Below are 20,872 nucleotides of genomic sequence, written 5' to 3'. Positions count from 1 at the left end.
ATATATATATATATACATATACACACACATCAGGGCCGAACTCCGCCGTGCGCGACACAGAGAGCAGAGGATAATTGTAAACACGCGCCGTGTAGAGACAGAAATGACATGCTGTGGTGTAAATAAGATACATAACATAAGGCTATTTAGTTTGTTTAATAAAAGGACAAGGTATAGACCTGTTCTGTTTAACCTTAAATGACTTCTGTTGTGATCTGGCGCTATATAGAAAATAAAATTAAATAAAATTTACTTGACCTTCAAGGGGGGGCCCCCCCACTATAATGGTAGGGGGAACACTGCCAAGGGGCCCGGTGGAAAGCAATCACGGATGCAGTCGCGATGTATATTGCAAGAGATATGGTGCCCATATATACCGTGAGAAAGCCAGGGTTTATTCACATGCTGAAAGTTTTTGACCCCAGGTACTTGCTACCAGGCCACAAATATTTTTCTGAAAATTGATTTTAAGTAGGGGGGGATCGATTTAAATCGTGAATCGGATTTGTTGTGAAAAAATCAGAGAATTTTTTTTTTAGGCCATATCGCCCAGTTGTGTTTTTTTCCCACCTGGACCTTTATGCTCTGTCATTTCTCCTGTAATCATCAGGCAGTAACCTTTGACAGGCTGTTATGCTACCATAACTATTGCACATTCACATATATGTAGTTTTTTGTCGAGCTGCAAGTGTTACATAGGTTTTCTTTACCAAAGTTTTATGACAAAATCACTTGACAACACCGACTCCCATGTGCACGTGGCGAGGGTGGAGAGGGAGAGAGGCTTTGCTACTGCCAGAGGAGCCACTGAATGAGTTCCCTCTGAGCAGTAAGTCTGAGTCTGAGAAGTCCGGGGCTGTTCATAAAACATTCAGGACGCCACAGCTTATTCCATACTACTGAAGCTTCTCCTCTGTGGAGTCGGTAATTATTTCGCTTTCAGCCAAGCTTGTTGTTGCCATGTGTGATAGTATGACATCAATATGTCAAGTCGAAATATCGCTATCACTACATGAATTTCTTATATTAATAATAATACCCGTATATCATGAACAAGATGATATGGCACACCCCTAATAAGTGCTCAAAATGACTTCAGGTTTCACTTCTTTTTCTTTCTTCTTTTTGGCACACAGTACTGTCATATACTGTACCCCCCAGTAAAAAGTCAGGGAGATATGGACAAATAGATACCTCCCAGGCCATATACAAAGCTGGTTGAAAACTTGCAAAGTATCACTTGCACATGAGGAGAAATGACTCTAACATCACATCATCTGGTTAAATTCACATTGAATCAGCCCAAATGTTGTTATTCTTTATCAATTGCATGTCACCTTACATTTCCAAAACATCTTCTCCTTGTTGGAAAGATTGCAGCTTTCCTCTGTATACATCAACCAGCCCTCTGCTGATGACTTCTCCCCTTTTGTGCTCTATCATATAATTTAGGAGCTCAACTCTCCTTTTAATTCTGAGTGTAAGAGCAAACTTGTGCCACCCTCAGTATTTTGACGCACTTCAGAACAAACTTTACTCTTGAGCAGCTTAACACGTAACAGCCCAGGCCTTAGTCATGCTGTATGGTTTGCCAAAGTCAGAGTAGTGATTTGCCAAACACCTGCTGACTTCAGCAGCTGAATGCAGATTTAGCTCAAGTTTTTCAGAACGAGAAGTGGTGAGAATTGATAATCACTGAGAGTGCAACTGTACTATTTGTGGGGGAAGGGGGAAATTACTATCACTGAATACCAATTCAAGCTATTTGTAGAACTGAGTGGATGGATGACACTCCACAAAGGTTACAGGCTATATTCAGAACCAAATATTAGCCAAATGAGCGACCAGGACAGTCTGGAAGTTACATCTGTAGACTCGCTCTTCTTTTCTTCAAACAACTTGTTTTCTTGGTTGTCATGTGGTAAGTCCAGCTGATAGATTGTACTATCCTGGTTATTAGAATTGTCCAACTCCTCCAGGTATAGAGCCAGCAAAAAAAACAAAGTGCACGATGATCAGTGTGATAGTTTTTGTTGTTTATTAAAACGTGACATTAAGGAGAACAGAAGTTGTAATGTCTTCTTCTGCCCGAGGGATCTTGACATTTCCTCTCCTCTCTGTGGGTGCTTTATGCTCCTCTCAGTCCATCCTGTCCTGTCTGTTTTATGTTCTGAATGATTTCACACAACACTGTCTACCATTTCTACTCGCCCATCTGACTATTTCACCTCTTCCACTCATGTGTCCAGTTGGGTGGGATTCGAGCACCATGACTTCCAGGGCCAGCAGTTCATCCTGGAGAGGGGCGAGTACCCCAACTGGGAAGCCTACAGTGGCTCCCTATCCTATCACAATGAGCGCTTCATGTCTTTTCGCCCCATCTACTGTGCTGTGAGTACCTGCAGAGGAGGGGAGGGCTAGAATGAGACATCGGAAGAGAGAGGTGGGAGTGGAAGAGCATGAGAGGGCGAATGGAAATGAGAAGATAGTGAGCGACAGAGTGACAGAAGGAAGGAGTGATCAGAAGCCACGCAACAAGTGACTAAAACAGTTTAAAAATAGAAATGATACAACTCAGTGCCAAATGTCTGTTTGCGTTGTATATCTGTCTGACAGGCCCAACACTAACTCAAACACTAACTCTCTGTGTCACCCCCTCTGCAGTCCCACCAGAGTAGCCGCATGATGATCTTTGAGAAGGAGAACTTCATTGGCCGCAGCACAGAGCTGTGCGACGACTACCCCTCCCTGCAGGCTATGGGCTGGTTTATGCCTGAGGTGGGCTCTATGCACGTTCAGTGTGGAGCGTAAGTCAGTACTTCATCCCAACATGTTCCAGTTCAAGTTGAATGATAGCTCTTCATCATAAAGAAGTTTCAGAGGGCTTTAAAGGGATAGTGCACCCAAAAATGAAAATTCAGCCATTATCTACTCACCCTCATGCCGAGGGAGGCTCTGGTGAAGTTTTGGAAAAACGTCATTTGAACTCTGTTTTTAGCCTCATTGTAGCCTGTAGCTCTAACTGCCTCTCTGTGGACCACGCTCACGTGTGTGCGCTTGCATGCAAGACCAGCGAAAGCACGTGAACACACATGAAGGTGGTGCCCATGTCTCACGGTCTCGCGCAAGCGCACACACGTGAGCACAGTGTACAGGGAAGCAGTTAGAGCTACAGGCTACAATGAGAAACAAGGAGTAGAAAAGCTAGATAGGAGCAGAATGGAAATATACATAACGACACAAGTAACAGTACTATTCATTACTAAAGAATGGAACAGGACAAAGTAAACTGACAGACATCTTTGATGGTGTATATCTGTTCAGTTTATTTGAAATCATATAAAATACAGTTTCAGTAAAATGGGACCTTGGTGAGATTAGAACATTTTATGAATCACACTTGTGACAAATCCACACACAGATTAAAGGTGAAAGAAAGCTAAATAACACCAAAAAATTAACCTACTGTGAGGTCCATGTCAGTGGCACTCTGGCAGTTCAGCAGGGAGAGAGGGAAACGCCCTTGAAGTAAGCCAGTTTATAAGCTCTCCTTAGGCCCTCCCTCTCCAGGTGCAGCCAGCCTACCCTGACGTCCTCTTGGTACTTCTAGAAGGAAACTGGAGAGACAGAGTTAGAAACAGGCCATCACACACAGGAACCCTTGTTAGATGATTTCTTTGCTCAAATCTGCACTGGTTTGTATGTTAGATTGATAAATGAGGGCCACGGTCACTATTACGTCTGTGCACCACAGAGCACTGATAAATGTATTTTGTTGGTGTATAATGTCCTACTCAGTACATGCCTTACAGTTCTTTAATATCTGAATTTAATCTTAATGCCAGGTGGAAAAAATATGTAAAGCAAATTAGAAAAACTAACTTCAGCCCTTCTGACCTACATTGTTGCCCTCCTCCCGCCCCTGTTCTTCTTCAGCTTTGTGTGCTATGAGTACCCGGGCTACAGAGGCCAGCAGTACATCATGGAGTGTGAGAGACACAGCGGAGACTACCAGCACTGGAGAAACTGGGGCTCCCATTGCCAGGCTCCAAAGATCCAGTCAATCAGACGCATCAGGCACTAAGAAGAATGGATCAGGACTGTCAGCATTAACAGCTCAGGCTTACACCTGGATGCTGTGCTTTAGGGCCCTGACTAAGGGCAAAAAGCCTGAACTCTCGACTCTGTTGTGAGTTCAAGGCTTCATTTGTCAGGGCCACAGCTATGACACAAACCCACAAACCATCAATGACGTAGCAGCTACCTCTTTATCCCAGCTCATATTCATATTTCTGTTAATACACATTTTGTTTTAGTAGAAGTGAAATAAAGCTCAGACTGAGAAGCTGTGAAGTCTTTTCTGTCATTCCTTATTATTATCATTATAGTATTATTATTATTATTATTATTATTATCATTCCTGTGTGAGTGGAAGCATGTTACAGTGTGCAAAGTTAAACCAGCATGTGTTTCAAATGCAAAACACAGACTCAAAAAGTATGCAGCGTTTTTAATAACCTAATATGTAAAATGAATGCATCAGTAAATTAACACTAGAACCTGATGCTTGTTGCCTATTTCTGATGCTTATGTTCTCAACGGCTTGAACACAGAAGCTTTCCTTTCTGTTCATTATAGAATTTCTACTCTTGCATAAGTAAATAAGACATAAGCAGTTCCAGAGGATGTGGTCTACATTTGTAAGTGTGTGGGTTATGTAAATGTACTGTCACAATAACAATTTAGTGTGGCTATTCTTTGCATTATTGTACTTAAAGTTTCCATGACAATAAGTGTTTGGCTGTCACCAGTGTCTTGATATAAAGTCAGAGTCTTTGACATGATAACACCCACCAGCCAAACTACAACAGCAATAATCTTTAGTTGTAATCAAGAGACGAGTACAAAATGTATTTCCTTTGACCAACAAAGTTTCATGCTGTTAAAATCATTTACATAACACTCCATAAATGAAGAACTTCACAGGGATCAGTGCAACATCAAGCAGGTTTGAGATCAGCTTATTGAAAAGTCAGGAGTGATTTTCATAACAAAGATTAAATATTTAATATCCACTACAGAATGGATTTTATTCCTTCCTCACAGTAGGTAGAATTTTCTCCTTTGATTGCTGTAACAGAACAAAATATAAACTAACCTGAACCTGAACCTGAAATGAAGTGACAACTATGGACAGCAGAGTAGATACAGTGAGAACAGCATATGGGTTTTGGATATTGTAAAGCTAAAGCTGTTGTGCTGTGATACAATGTCATGATCCTAGGTCTTGCCTATAGTTTGTTCCCTGTTACATTGTAACCTTGGTTCTCTAAGTGAGGAGATTATCTCCCCACCCAGTAGTTATATTTTAACTATGGGAATTATCCCCATCTGGGGTAATCGACATGGAAAATTAATAATCTTTACATGGCCAGCATGCGCCAGGTATTAAAACCCCCCACCTTGCGCATGCACCCACTGATTACCATTGATTGGAGCGGGTACTGAGCGGCCTTGAGCCTGGGGAGATAATCTCTTCACTCAGAGAACCAAGGTTACAATGTAACCGAATGTTCTCTATCATATCGAGATTATCTCCCCACTCAGTTTTTATATCATAACCATGTCAACCCCTTAAGACACACCACGAGGGGCCCCAGTAGACATAGCAGAGAAGTCCACAAGCACCACCCATGGCCTACTGTGTGGTGGCACTCAGCACACACTCCCCAAAGGACATGCCAGCAGCCACATTCAGGCAGTAAAATCTGGTAGATGTGGATGGACTTGACCATGTAGCACCTGCACAGACCTCCAAGAGGGTGGCACCCGTGACAAGACCCACAAGGTAGCTACACTTTGTGTTGAGTGTGCCCACGCACCCACCGGTACTGGCATGCCAGCCCCTCTGTAAGCCTGCCACATTGTCTCCATGACCCAATGAGACAGCCTAGCCTTCAACACCAGCACCCTGGCACTGGGCCTTAAAGCAGACAAAGAGTTGGTCTGTCTTTCTAAATGCTGCAGTGCACCGGACATAGACCTTCAGGGCTCCAACAGGACAGAGATTTGAGTCTTTTTGACCCTCACTACCCTCCTTGGAGGGGTTGTAGGTTCGCAACTCCACCGACTGATTCAAATGAAGTCTGTGAGTACTTTTGGCAGGAATGCAGGGTTTGGACGCAACATGACACCAGCGTCATATGGCAAGAAACGACAACAACTCTTATCCACTGACAGAGAGTGCAGTTCTTCACTCCTTTGGCTGATGTCACTGCCAAGAGAAAAAATACTTTAAGAGACAGCAACTTAATTCTTACTGACTCCAGAGGCTCAAAAGGTTCCTGCTGCAGGGCCTCCAACACTTGACCCAGGTCCCACCGTGGAATGGCCAGCCATCGTGCTGCGTCCAGCCGGCCCTGCAGATGTTCCTGCCCCCAAGCAGGCTTAGGTTGCTTGGGCTGCTGCGGCTAAGGCCGCTGCCAGCCCTGACCTCGCTTCAAGGTGCCTGACACCTCCTTAGCACAGCAACAGGCTTCCTGGCCCTGCTGAATCATCATGGATGCATCAGGCCAAAACAATGCAGATGGCCCAACAGGCAGTTTGAGCAGATAGCCCTATCCTCTGGCTGCAGCATGGACTGTGACAGCCAGAGATGGTACCTGGCCACCCAAAAACTTGCCATAGCACTGCCAGCCGCTTCACCCTGCTCTCTCATGAGCTTTGGAAGAAGTGAGGAGACACATTGTAGTTCGCAGTGTTTCCCATACATTCATTTATCTGTGGCGGATAAATTATCTCCGCCACATATAGATTTTTATGCTTTTGGCGCTACCTGTTCGACCTCGCTCATAAACACATTATAATGGGACTCACTGTCTGTGAATGTAGCTTGTCGTTACAATTCCGGTGCAATAGGTGGCGGTATGCATCGTAAAGACGCAGTTAATGCACCTGGTCCGCCAGAAGAAGAAGAAGAAGAAGCAGATGTAGTAGCAGAACGGATCCAAAGACCTCTCAATACAAATATGTGGGCAAACAAGTCCAAAAGTGGTCCGAACAACTCTAACTCATCATGTTATATTAGCCTGTGTCTGTATTAACATAGCTGGAAGCTCAACATGTGCAGAGACATTAACTCACGCTGTTAGTAGTGTTAACTGCAGCGCGAGTCCCGTAGCAGCTCGCCCCCATTAATCAGTTACAGCGGCTGCACCAGCAACGGGAGCGGCACGACAACCACCGCCTGTCGTGCAACAACTCTCTATTTTACGCAGCTCTTCTATTTTTATCGCGCTACGCTCCCCTACGCGACCCTCCAGCAGATAAAAACTACATGAAATAGTGTGCTAAATGAGCACAATGTGTTTTTAAATGAATAAACCATTATCAGAGGTGATATGTGATGATCTTTTTTCATGCATTTACCCATGTTTATCCATGACATTGTATAAATGTCCGTGGCGGACATTTGAAAGCGAGTAGATGACAAACAGGCCGTAAGGTTCTGCTCGTTAGTAATTAACTCTGACGTTGGATGTTCACTCTTTCACACAGATGAGTATTGAAAAATATTTTTCGATCACACCACCACAAATAGATTCCTGTCCTGTGGGAAACACTGAGTTCGGCTATTAATAATGATAATAATAATTATAATAATAATACATTTTATTTGTATAGCGCTTTTCAAAACACTCAAAGACAACAAAACAAAAAAAATAGAAATAAAAATAAAAACAACAACATAAGAGCAGTACAACACAGTTAAGAATAAGAATGGGGATTGAATGCAAGCCTGAACAGGTGGGTTTTGAGCAAAGATTTGAAGGAGTTTAAGTCTGTACAGTTATGGATGTGTTGGGGGAGAGAGTTCCAGAGGGAGGGGGCAGCAGTGGAGAAGGCTTTGTCCCCCCAGGTTTTGTGCTTGGTCCTGTGTAGTGGAGAAAGGAGATCTGCATCAGAGGAGCGGAGACTGCGGGAAGGGGTGTGACGGTGCAACAGGTCAGTGAGGTAAGATGGGGCCTGGTGATGGAGGGCTTTGAAGGTGAGGAGAAGGACTTTGAACTGAATGCGTTGAGGAATTGGGAGCCAGTGGAGGTTCTGAAGGACGGGCCTGATATGGTCACGGGAGCGGGCCTGGGTGAGGAGATGGGCAGCAGAGTTCTGGATGTACTGTAGTTTATTGAGGACTTTAGAAGATTAACCATAGAGAATGCTATTGCAGTAGTCGAGTCTGAATCAGTGGTGTAGTGGAGGGTATACCCAGGTATACGGGGTATACCCACTCCTTATTCCTTAATCCAGTGACAGTGTTGAGGCTTTCCAGTCGCTTGAGGGGTAGAGAATAGGTCCTGTATATCTGTATGACACACTGCTGCTGATACAGAGAAGCACGCTGAGTCCAGTGAAACTTCAGGGTATTTAATAAGAACACAACAGTGGCTACTACAGCGGCTTTCCAATTACACTCGCACATATGACGGAAACGTGTACACTGTTTGCGAATGTGTATCCAAGCAAAAGCGGTCAACAAAAATTACGGCTACCTAACTCACCTCTCTCCTCCCCAGTGCAGGTGATTTGGCCACTAATATAACCTACGGCTGTCATCTACAGTGCCCATGTGACCCAAACTCCACATATCACTGCAACCAGACCAAACAAATCGAAACCCAAATAATCCTCAGCAAAACAATGTATGGCTCCTACAGACAGTATACCCACCTATCAGCAAAACAGCCATTGTAATATATAGGAGTGTATGCCCACTTCCTCATCTGTAACCTACCTATCTACCTAGTAGTACACCCACCTCATCAACTACCACTACACCACTGGTCTGGATGTAATGAATGCGTGAATCAGAGTTTCTGCAGTGGAGAAAGTGAGTGAGGGGTGGAGCCAAGCTATGTTTTTAAGATAGAAGAAAGCGGTTTTGGTGATATGATTAACGTGCGGTTCAAATGAAAGGTTGTTGTCGAAAATGACTCCGAGGTTGCGTAGATGTGGAGATGGAGAAAGTGTAGAATTTGCAACATTAAGGCTGAAATTATGGATGGTTTTAGTAAGGGAACTGGGGCTGATTATGATCATGTCTGATTTGTCACAGTTGAGTTGTAGAAAGTTAGTTTGCATCCAGGATTTTATTTTAGTGAGGCAATTTTCAAGTGTGGAGCAGATTGCTGTAGTGATGGATTTGGTGACGATGTAGATCTGGACGTTGTCGGCATAGCAGTGGAAATGGTGGCCATATCGGCAGATTATGTTACCAAGCAGGAGGATGTAAAGGATGAAAAGGAGAGGACTAAGCACAGAACCCTGGAGGACGCCTTGGGAAAGAGGAGCGGTGGAGGAGGTGCAGTTATTGATATGGATGAATTGCTGTCTGTTTGAGAGATATGATCTGAACCAGGAAATAGCCGTGTCGATGGTGTTGTAACAGGTTTTAAGACGGGAGAGGAGGGTGGAGTGGTTGATCGTGTCAAACGCAGCAGTGAGGTCGAGCATGATGAGGATGTTGAGGTGTCAAGAGTTGGCGGAGAGGAGGAGGTCGTTGGTGACTTTGAGAAGAGCTGTTTCAGTGCTATGTTGTGACTGGTGGCTAACTGTGGAGGTAAGCCACTCCAACCTTAACGAAAGTAAGTGGACAAAACGTTAAACTCCTCTCTCTTTTTTCTCTGCTCTCACATCGAGTCCGACAGGTGGAAATCAGTGAATCAGTGGGTGCATGAGCAAGATGGGATTTTTATAGCCTGGCACATGCCGGCCACATAAAGTGGCGTGTCTTAAAGGTTATTAATTTTCCACTTCGATTACCCCATATAATTCCCATAGTTAAGATATAACTACTGGGTGGGGAGATCATCTTGATACGATAGAGAACGGTGTATATTGTGAAGGTCACTCTGTTCATTTGTCATGTCTTGTCTTACTTCCTTTGTCTGAGTCCGCCCCATTTCAGTGCACAAGTGCACCGCTAAACACAAAACAGCAAGGGCCAGGAAAGCTGTTTAAATGGAATGTGGGCCTTTTTTCTTTAATTGGATGCCACTGGTAAAATGAAACGCTTGCTGTACCTTTTTATTGTTGCCAGGCAAGCACCCCGTCACCTCCTTACCCTAACCCTTCCGTGTAATCAATGTACTATTCAATGTTTTTCTTTTTTTGTTTTATTTATTTCACAGTAATTAGTATCTCATTACCAAATTGGACAGGCAGAAGGTACTTGCTGTTGCACATGTTGAGGTTGAGAGGCTGTCAGCAAATAGTTTGTTGGGCACAGGGAAACGGAGATCTGTGTGGGTACATGAGACCCTAAAAAAGAGGGTGGATCACAGGGAGTACCACCAGTTGGTCCAGGAGCTTCACCTCCATGATGAAGTTTCCTACTGCAACATGTCAAAAATGTGTTGAGTAAGAAATCCCTGTTGGGAATGGGCATTCAGCACAAAGCTAGCTGTTTTTGTTTCATGACAAATTATTCTTCAGGCATTACAGTAATTCAAATTTTACAGGTCAGGTGAGGGTTCGACTCTGGCCTGTGGCACCTTGCTGCATGTCACTCCCTTTGTCTCTCTCCCCCTTTCACGCTTAACTGTCCTGTCAATTTAAGGCAAAATGCCCCCCAAAAAATATTAAAAAAGAATCCTTGCTAATCTCAGCAGCTATTTTAAGCACATATAGATGGTTGATGAGTTAGGCCTATTTGAAATTTGAATCCTTTAAAAACTATCATATCCAAGAAGGCCACCAATATCATATAAAAAGCTACCGTTCACAAAAAAACGCACCAGAAAGCATTGTTCCTTCCTCTGAAGCTGTCATGAAGTCCATTTCTTGATTACCCCATAAGTTATTAAAGGGGGAACTAATGTTTTTTTAAACTTGGGCCCTATTTTCTGATCTACTTTTGTCTAAATGAGTGATAGGATGTTCAATATTTGACATTTCTCCAGTACGAAGCTAGAGCTGACCTGCCTGCAGCCTGTGAGCGCGCACTATATTAAATAATAGGGCACTCAGATAGGCTCGGATTGTTAGTATAATTATCTGACAACATAACGGAAAGGAGAAATGAACGTCTGTCTTTACCTTTAGCTGGATTCGGACATGTTCCTCTGCCTGTTGCTGCTCCCTCTCTCTCCTCGTCCCTCTTCAGTTTCAGTGAGTTCTGCGTCCGTGTACTCCGTGTTCAAATAAATACAGGCGGTCATCAAATTCACATGGCTCATCCAGATCCAGTTGGACAACATCAACTGCGATGGAGGCTCAATTATGTGTTTTGGACATTTGAATCTGGGGCGCCGTAAGCCTCCATTAGCCTCCTCTCCCCTTGGATCTCCGCAAGTGTCTCTGAAACTTCACTTGAGCCTCCCTCGGCATATGGGTGAGTAGATAATGGGTGAATTTTCATTTTTGGGTGCACTATCCCTTTAAGCCCCTCCCACCTTCTCACTTACAAGCTTGAATCTTTTATCTGCCGCTGAAATACCTGACCTTATCAGGAAATCCAAGCCAGCAACCCGTCAGTTAGACCCTTTTCCCACCATCCTAGTAAAAGCCTGCTTACCCTCTCTGTCCTCCCTAATAACTGCTATCATACATTTCTCCCTCACCTGTGGTATTGTTCTTTCAGCCCTCAAATCAGCCACAGTAACACTTTCTTAGAAAACCTGGTTCAGACCCCAACAATTTCAATAACCTCTGACCTATCTCTAATCTACCTTTCCTTTCTAAAATCCTTGAAAAAACTGTTGCATCTCAGGTTCATGCTAATCTCTCTGACAATAACCTTTATGAACAGTTCCAGTCTGGTTTCTGCCCCCTCCATAACACAGAAACAACCTTGGTAAAAAATCACAAATGACCTCCTCTTGGCAGCTGACTCCGGTCTCCTATCCATTCTCATTCTACTGGATCTGAGTGCGGCATTTGACACCATTTCTCACAACATCCTCCTTAACAGACTGGCCTCCACTGGAATCACTGACACACCCCTTGCCTGGTTTAAGTTCTATCTCTCTGATCGTACTCAATTTATCCAGCTCAAAATATCCAAATCCCAGCCATTTCCAGTTAATTACAGTGTTCCTCAAGGTTCTGTCTTGGGTCCCCTTCTGTTTATCACCTACTTACTTCCTCTTGGTTACATCTTCCGTAAATTCAACATCCATTTCCATTGCTATGTGGATGACACCCAGCTCTATCTACCAAACCTACCTCCACCCTCCCGCCCTCCTCCCTCTCTGACTGCCTTCGGGAGATCAAATCCTGGTTCTCCTGCAACTTCCTCAAATTGAAGAGTGATAAAACTGAGTTACTTCTCAGTGGCAAATCCACTGTAGCAAAAATTAACAGTTTCACATTGATAACTCCTCAGTTTGCCCCTCCCCACAGGTTAAGCATCTGGTCATCCTCTACAGCATTCTCTCATTCCAAGCTCACATCAATAATGTCACACCACACAGTACTGCCATTCTTGTTCACACCCTGGTTACATGCCGCATAGATTACTGTAACTCCCTCCTTTTTGGTCTCCCTCTCAAGTCCATCTACAAACTTCTACTAGGCCAGAACTCTGCTGCTCGCATTATCACCAGAACCCCATCCATCAATCACATCACTCCTGTCCTTCAGCAGCTTCACTGGCTCCCAGTTAAATACCGCATTGACTTCAAGATTTTACTCCTCACCTTCAAGGCCATCCACAACCTCACTCCTCTGTACCTCTCCCAACTCTTGCACATCCACATCCCCACCTACACTTTCAGGGTTTCCTCTTCCATCCACCTCACTGTCCTGCCAGCCCACCTGACCACCATGAGGTTTAGAGCCTTCAGCCGCTCTGCCCCACACCTCTGGAACTCCCGCCCACCAGACATTCATAGCATCAACACCCTCTCCACTTTCAAATCCCACCTCAAAACTCACCTCTTTCAAATTGCCTATTCAGTATGACTCCCATCCACCTAGTCACACACATCCAACATTTACACAGAATTTTATTCACTGTAAAGTTGTTTTGCTGTTGTTATTTGTTTATTTTATGTTACTTTATTCCTTACCTCTTTGACTTTTCTGCTGTTACTTTCAGCATCTTTGTCTGTAAGGTGACCTTGAGTGTCGTGAAAGGCGCCTATAAATAAAATGTATTATTATTATAATTATTATTATCAATATCATTATTATTATCATTATCATTATTATTGTTATCATTATTATTATTATTATTAATATTATTAAATAAAAGACTTAAAAAAATAAACATGTTTCACTTTGGAATTTGTGAACTCTGATAAAACCACTAAAAAGTCTACAATTTTAATTATTTCAGTCCAAAAAGAATCTAAAATAACAACTATTAAATTTTTCTGAAATCAGAATAAGCCCTTTATATCTACATTGAGGCAGGTCCCTCCACATAGGCTGCCATTCAATGTAATATTCAGTTTCACCACTATATGTTGCTAAAATCAACAAACTGGCTCTTCAATTTAATATATATTTATATAATTATATAATATAAATGCTGGGAAAGTTACATGATAATCAGTAGACCACAAAGCTACTCTACAAATCAGAAGTGTAGGGTACGAGCTTAAATAACGTAATTTATGCTATACACAGTTTCCCATACACTGACGAGTCTATAGCCCTTTTTAAATTAAATAGTAATTGTGCAAATTTGCAGGAAAGCCCAATCAGTCTTTTTTCAGCATTGGCAGTATCAAAACAAAATCGGGGTGTGCAGCGAAATGCCGCCTGCCTACTTTTGTTTACACAGAATGCGCCTTTTTCGGTTCAATGGGGGGCGTGAGCAAGTAACAAAAAGTGTAGCTCAGCGTGTGACGTAACCAGTGACGTGGGAGGGAAGCCACGGCTAGTCAGTCCTTCTGCGATTCTCTCGTAAGTCAGCCCGTTCTTCACCGTCCCCTTCATCTGACGGTTAATGGCCTCTTCATTTGCGAGGACAAGGAGGGCGCGCAATTCCTTGTCTCCTCAGTTGCTCATCTTTACAGTGTCTGTCAGGTTTGTGTTTCCCTCTTGCTACTAGCTGCTCGCTAATTCCTGCTATCAGCTGTTTCCTGTTTATCCACCGCCAGTGGCTCACATGTGCGGCATCATCAACAGGCCCTCCTGTGGCGGAAGGGCGCCTCCTTCTTTTTAAACCAAAAAGGTTCCGCCAATATGACTATCCTACGAGGCGGGAAATTGGGCACCTTGGATCAATTTGTCAATCCGGCTTTGTGTGTCTAAACACTCGCAGCTTGCCGGCAAAATGGCCCAACATTCGCAGACAATCTGGCAGTGTAAAAGGGGCTTATGGCGGTCCGCCACAGTCTAATTTGCCCCGCCATCGTCTCCAAAAATCGGCCAGATATAAAATGCCTCCGGTAAGTCGCCTACTGAGAATTCTTTGCCAAAATTAATTCCATTTCCACAAGTGTAATCCTGTAGCGGCGATGAACTCAAGGACTGCTTTCACAACCCTTGGCTGGTTTTCAGTGGGATTCAGAAGGCTCTTTAATGTAACATCCCTTGCAGGCTGGCCTGACACTTCTTCATACATCCTCTTTTGCTCTTCTGTGTGCTGGCTGCACTCCATGAGGACATGCCTCACAGTTTGTTGTTTCTTGCAGGCTTCACAGAGTCCGTCCTTGTGTTTTCCAATTTTTAACAGGTCCCAGGCCAGCCCACAGTGCCCCAGTCTCAGCCTTGTCATGGTCACCGTATGTCTCCTCTCTGACCCCAAGTACTTCTGCCCCTTTTTAACATTGTTCTGAATACTAAAGTAATGTCTCCCCTTTTTTTCCTTTTCCCACTGCTCTTGCCACCCCGCTGTAATTCTTCTTCTGATAATGGACCTATACTCATTCACTCCTATGGCCACCTTCACATCCACCTCCCTCCTCAATGCCCTTTTAGCTGCCCCATCTGCCATCTCGTTCCCCTCTACCCCCACATGGGCTGGCACCCAAAGAAACGCAACCTCCCCTCCTGCCTTCTCAATTTTATACAGCTGTACCAACAGCTGCACCACCAGGTCTGAACGGACTCCCAGCTTGCCTTCCCCCAAAGTCATTAAAACAGCAGCAGAGTCTGAGCATATAACAACCTGCCCTGGCTGCACCTCCTCCACCCACTCCAATGCCCATATTATGGCCATCAGCTCTGTTGTGAAGACTGAAACCCCTTCCGACATTCGCCTGCTCACTACTACGCCCAGACTTGGAATACAAAAGGCAAAACCTGACTTCCCTGTTTCTGGATCTTGTGTAAATTTGAAGATGATGTTGCCAGGAGCCTTCTAATCTGTTTTCCACCAGGTCACTATAAACTGTACTTTCGTTTGTTTTGATTGATTCCAATATGCTGAGGTCTATCTCCGGTGATGGTAATAACCAAGGCGGTACAACTGGCCAGTGCACTATAGGGGCAACCCCCATCTCCCCCAACCCCGGCCCCTCCATTTCCTTATTGATCTTAAAGATGAAGCACTCCTTTTTGACACTTCCTCCTCCCCACTCCCATGCTTCCTCCATGACTGATTTTGCTGGATTCTCCCCTTTACATCCCCTTAGTTTATTTATGTACTGCATTGCCAGCTTTGTCCTCCGAATTCCCAGTGGCATCTCTTCCATTTCAACCAGTAAGGCCGGGATTGGGGTGGTGTGGAGGGCCCCACAGCACACCCTCAATGCTTTTGCTTGAACTACATCAAGACGCTTTAGAGTTGTTTTGGCTGCTGTACCATAGCACAGACATCCATAATCTAGTCTTGATCTTATCATTGCTCTATATATTAGTATTTGCGTGTCTCTGCCAGCGCCCCAAGTACTTCCAGAGAGAGACCTCATCACATTAATAACCTTTTCACATTTACCTACAATATTGTCAATATGTTTTCCCCATGTGAGCCTTTCATCAAAATGTACTCCCAAGAATTTAAATACTTTTACCCTCTCAATTGCCTGTCCATACATAGATAAACCTTGACATTCAGTTTTCTTATTACCAAACACAACATACTTTGTTTTTTCTACTGATATCTTAAAGCCCCACCTGCTTCCCCAGTCAACTATTTTATTTATCGCTCCTTGCATTCTCTCAGTTATGTGTTTTATGTTCCTCCCGCTTTTCCACACTGCTCCATCATCTGCGAACAGAGAGAGACCAAACCCAGGCCCAATATCTTTAAAAATGTCATTAATCATAATATTGAATAGTACTGGACTAATTACGCTTCCCTGTGGTGTTCCATTCTCAATGCCTGTGCCGCTAGATAGAGCCCCTCCCACCCTCACCTGTATTTCCCTGTTCTTAAGAAAGTCCTGGATCCAGTTTAGTAAGCGTCCTCGTATTCCTGCATCATACAATTTCACAATTAGCCCCTCCTTCCACAACATATCATAAGCTTTTTCGATATCTAAAAACATTGCTATCAGTCCCTCTTTTTTTACCATGGCCTTCTTTATATCAGACTCAAGTGAAAGCACCGAGTCCATGGTGCTCCTACCTCTACGAAACCCACTTTGCTTTGGAGTGAACCACCCCTCCTTCTCCAATTTATACGTTAACCTATCAGTCACCATTCTCTCCATTATTTTGCATATTACTGCAGTAAGTGCAATAGGTCTGTACGACCCTGGCTTCGCAGCATCTTTCCCCGGTTTTAAAATTGGGACCACTACTGCTTGCTTCCAGGCTGCAGGAAGAATTCCTTCCTTCCATATGTTGTTAATGAGAGCAAGTATTTCCTCCAACACTAACACTCCTAAATTCTTAAATATTTCATAGCTTAACCCATCTTTTCCTGGTGCTGTCCTTCCCCCATTCTTTATAGCTTTGCACAGCTCTGTCATGGAGAAGTACAAATTGACAGCATCAGTATTATCATCATCCACTTTGAGTTTGAATATGTGGTGTCTCAATGTCTCATTCCTTTTCCTTATACCCTCCTCCCCAATGTTCGTACCACTATGGACAGCCTTAAACTTATTTTCACACATCTTTGCTTTCTCTACATCACTTGTAGCAACCACCCCTTCCTCCTCTAACACTGGCATTCTCTTCTGCCTCACTACCCCTGACATTCGGTGAACTGCTGCCCATACTTCTCCCACTGAAGTGTCTACCCCTAACCCTCCACAGTACTTCCTCCAGCACTCCTTTTTTGCAGACTTAATCACTCTTCTTGCCTTAGCTCTCAACCTTTTATACTCTATCATATTACTCTCTGTCGGGCCCTTTCTCAGTGCTCTATATGCTCGATTCCTACCTCTGACTGCTTTATCACATTCTTTATTCCACCATGGGACGCTTACTTTTGCAGGGGGGGTTTTCTTAATAGTGTATCACTCATATGCTTTATGCAATAGCATTTCACAAAGACTATTACTCCACTCATCTATTGTTCCTACCCCCTTTACACTATCAAGGGCCTGATCACACTTCTCTGTAAATGTCTTCCAGTCTGCCTTGCTGTAGTCAAAATAACCTGGCCTCATCTGTTCTTCAATTAACAATGTTTTCCCAAATCTCAACAAAATAGGAAAGTGATCACTGCCCAATGTGTACCTGTCCATGGAATCCCATTCTCCCACCCTTGCCCACTCACTAGATGCTAGAGCTAAGTCTATGCATGACACTGCCCCTGTTCTTATCTCAAACCTAGTAGGCCTGCCATCATTCACACATACCAACCCATACCTGTCCATAAATTCCTCCACAGTGCTCCCGTTACCATCTCTTACCCTGCTGCCCCACAGAGGGTTGTGTGCATTAAAGTCACCGAGCCAGATGACCGGCTCCCCTATTTGTTCCATAACCTCTTCCATTTCACTTATATTAATTGGCAAGCATGGATTATAGAAATTCACCATATTCACCCATCTATCCTTCTCCCACACCCTTACTACAACACACTCTAGTGAAGACTTGATTTCNGCTCCATAACCTCTTCCATTTCACTTATATTAATTGGCAAGCATGGATTATAGAAATTCACAATATTCACCCATCTATCCTTCTCCCACACCCTTACTACAACACACTCTAGTGAAGACTTGATTTCCACCCGCTGATACTGTACATCTGACCTTACGAACGTTGCACAACCCCCTCCTGACTTCTCATGTCTATCCTGTCTGATACTTTCATATCCCGGCACCACAAAGTCTAAACAAGGTTTAAGCCAAGTCTCCTGAATACACAGCATCTCTGGTTTATCTTTAAATGCGTCCACAAATCTTTTGAGTTCCTGCCCATTCGCAATTAAACTTCTTGCATTCCACTGCAATATATAAAACATTAGCAGGCTAATCATCATCATCACCATCCTCATCCACCATGCTTCCCTCTTCATAGTATTCACTTCTGTCTGTACTCTTTCTTTCCCTTTCTGCAACTCTTTCCCTCTCTTGTGTTTCCACCTTCTGTCTCATGAACGTGTGTAACTGCTCTGGGCCTACTTTCACCTCCTCGAGGAACCTTTCCGCTGCATCTATCACTACTTTGATCATATCTGACCTCCTCGTTTGGTTCTTAGCTGCCCACAGAACATCTACCATAAATGCTAGAAATGACTCTTTCTTCATTGCCTGCGCTGCCTCTTCCTCCACTACTGGTTTAGCATAGAGAGCCCTTGCTAAATGTTAGCAACACTGCCGTCCCCTCTCTCTCTAAACCTGCGTGCAGCCTCAATCTCAGTTCCCTGTAGGTTAGAAACTATAGCGCTTTCAGATATGTCAGGGCTAACATAAATTACTCCCTTCACATTTTGCATATTGCCGTCAAGTATAAAGCATTCAATGGGCCTGTTAAGCAAATAGCGAGCTTTCATTGCCTTCTCTCTTTGAGCTTCAGTTTTACAGAAAATTAGCACATTTCCATTCAACATCATTTTCGCATTCAATACAGGTCCCATTCTGTTTTTAATCTCTTCGGACAACTTGAGGGGGTTTAAGCCTTTATCACTCCTATCCTTAAACTTAAACAAACTTGAATCCACCCTCGTCTCCCGGCCTCGGCTTCTTCCTCAAATTTTTGTCTCTCACCTCACCCTCACTGTCATTGTCCGACCTATCCCTTTTGTTCTCCCTTTCTATCCGCTGTTGGCTTACACCACCGCTCCCTCCCCCCCCTCCTTGGCTACCTTTCCCCGGCATGGGGACCCACACAGAAAGCCTGGTTGACTGGCCTAGTCAGCAAAGGCAGCTGAGCGCACCGCTACCGGACCTATACAGGCCGTCGGTCGATACACTCCTCTACCCCCACTCGACCCACCAGCAACCAACTCCAAAAGTCCACAATCTAATGTCAAAGTTGTTATCCGTTCTAATTTACTTTAATCAAGGATTGACAAACAAGTTTGAATTTTCGCTCTCACACAACCGTCTCGACGTCACCCTCCTCCTCGCTCTTCCCGCGCGATCCAGCCGAGGCGCATGCCGGTGTAAGTATCGAATGTGTCCAAGACTATTCAAGAGAAGGCTGAGACACGGGGTCAAACATGGGGGGATTGCACATGCGCAGTGTAACTTGAGCTGCGATGCTGGAGGGTGACAGCAGGGGCGCTAGATAAAAAGCGCAGGATCCGCTCAGGTGATCAAGGAGTGCGCTTGGTGTGGTCTGCTTAGACTTTTGGATGGCGGCTGCCTGAAGTTGTTGGAATTGCATCTCTGTCATTCTCACCCACAACGCAGGCCACCAGTGACAGTCCAATAATAAGCTGTGAAAATGGCATGCATGCACATATCCCAGAACCAACAAAATGGAGCCAAATCAAATACCTCTTGTTTTGCTGTGTGATGTTTCCAGCCAAAGCTCTTCCTCAGACTTTTAGTTCATTTGTTATTTGTGTGGTGACTGTTTGTGTGTGAAAACGCAAAATAAATCATTTTTGTCCTGCAATTGTTCCTGTGTTTTGTGGTGTGTGACATCAAGACAATAATGAAACTGAGAATATTTGAATACTGGAATATGTCAAAATGTGTCAATAAGCTCTTTTTTCAATATCATTTTAATTTGTTTTTCTTCCTTAATAAAGTAGCTAACCTTAACTAATGCCTCTGGTAAAGAACTAGGGCTGTTGTCATTGGTTTTGATTCTGAGAATCACCCTTCAGTGTAACACTAAATATTATCACAATATATTTTGCTGTAAAGCCAGAGCACAGATGATCAGTTTTGCCATAATAGTTCAATTCTATTGCAAAAACAAACATTTTCAAATCATTCAAAAATTCCCAAATGTAACCAAAAATACAAATTGACTAAATAATCAGACTAATTGCCAGCTGGTGAAAGTGGTGCATCTGTAGCTCATTTTGTGATGTCGTCTCCAATTAGTTCAGGTGCTCCAAGCCCTATAAATGAGACTGTGGGTACCCAGAGGTTTTTCCACCAACATACCCTCTGTATGTGCGTTCCCTCTTTGCAGAGGCAAACAGAGAGCAAAGAATAAAAGAAAATGGCTGTTTAGGTTTCCTAAATGTGACCTTAAACAACAACTATGGGTGGAGGAGATAAGAAGAGCTGGAAGACCTTCAACATGGAAACCTAAACAACACTCAAGAGTTTGTGAGGTAAGTTCACATGGCCAGCGCATTATTTTTATTATATATTATTATGTATAATAAAGGCCAGAAAAATAACTTGCAAATCATTTCATAGTTAAGGACACTTATAGGATGTTTGACATATATTATCCCATTCTGGGAGTTTGTGTATTATGTTTACTTTTATTCTCTGCTTTACTCCAGAATCAGATGGTGTACTGGCTGGTGCTAAAACAAATGCCTTATCAAAAGATCAGTTGATTGAACAGTTGAGATGTGAGCTGGTGAAAAAGGTTGGTAAAGTAAGAATGG

General features: G+C 43.7%; 1 protein-coding gene and 1 long non-coding RNA gene across 2 annotated transcripts in view; both read left to right on the top strand.

Moving 5' to 3' along the window:
* The window catches only part of cryba1l2 (crystallin, beta A1, like 2), an 8,416-nt gene extending 4,067 nt beyond the window's left edge, over positions 1 to 4,349 (top strand). The window contains exons 4-6 of the mRNA XM_050044313.1: positions 2,250 to 2,391; positions 2,665 to 2,807; positions 3,937 to 4,349. Coding sequence (XP_049900270.1) covers positions 2,250 to 2,391; positions 2,665 to 2,807; positions 3,937 to 4,084 — 433 coding nt within the window. The 3' untranslated portion in view covers positions 4,085 to 4,349. The remainder of the gene's footprint in view (positions 1 to 2,249; positions 2,392 to 2,664; positions 2,808 to 3,936) is intronic.
* The window catches only part of LOC126390157 (uncharacterized), a 698,278-nt gene that overhangs the window by 424,025 nt on the left and 253,381 nt on the right, over positions 1 to 20,872 (top strand). The window lies entirely within an intron of this gene.

This window comes from Epinephelus moara, chromosome 5 (assembly GCF_006386435.1).
Source record: "Epinephelus moara isolate mb chromosome 5, YSFRI_EMoa_1.0, whole genome shotgun sequence".
NCBI classification, from domain to species: domain Eukaryota; kingdom Metazoa; phylum Chordata; class Actinopteri; order Perciformes; family Serranidae; genus Epinephelus; species Epinephelus moara.
Note: the sequence above shows the minus strand (reverse complement) of the source record. Positions and strands in the feature narration are given on the sequence as shown.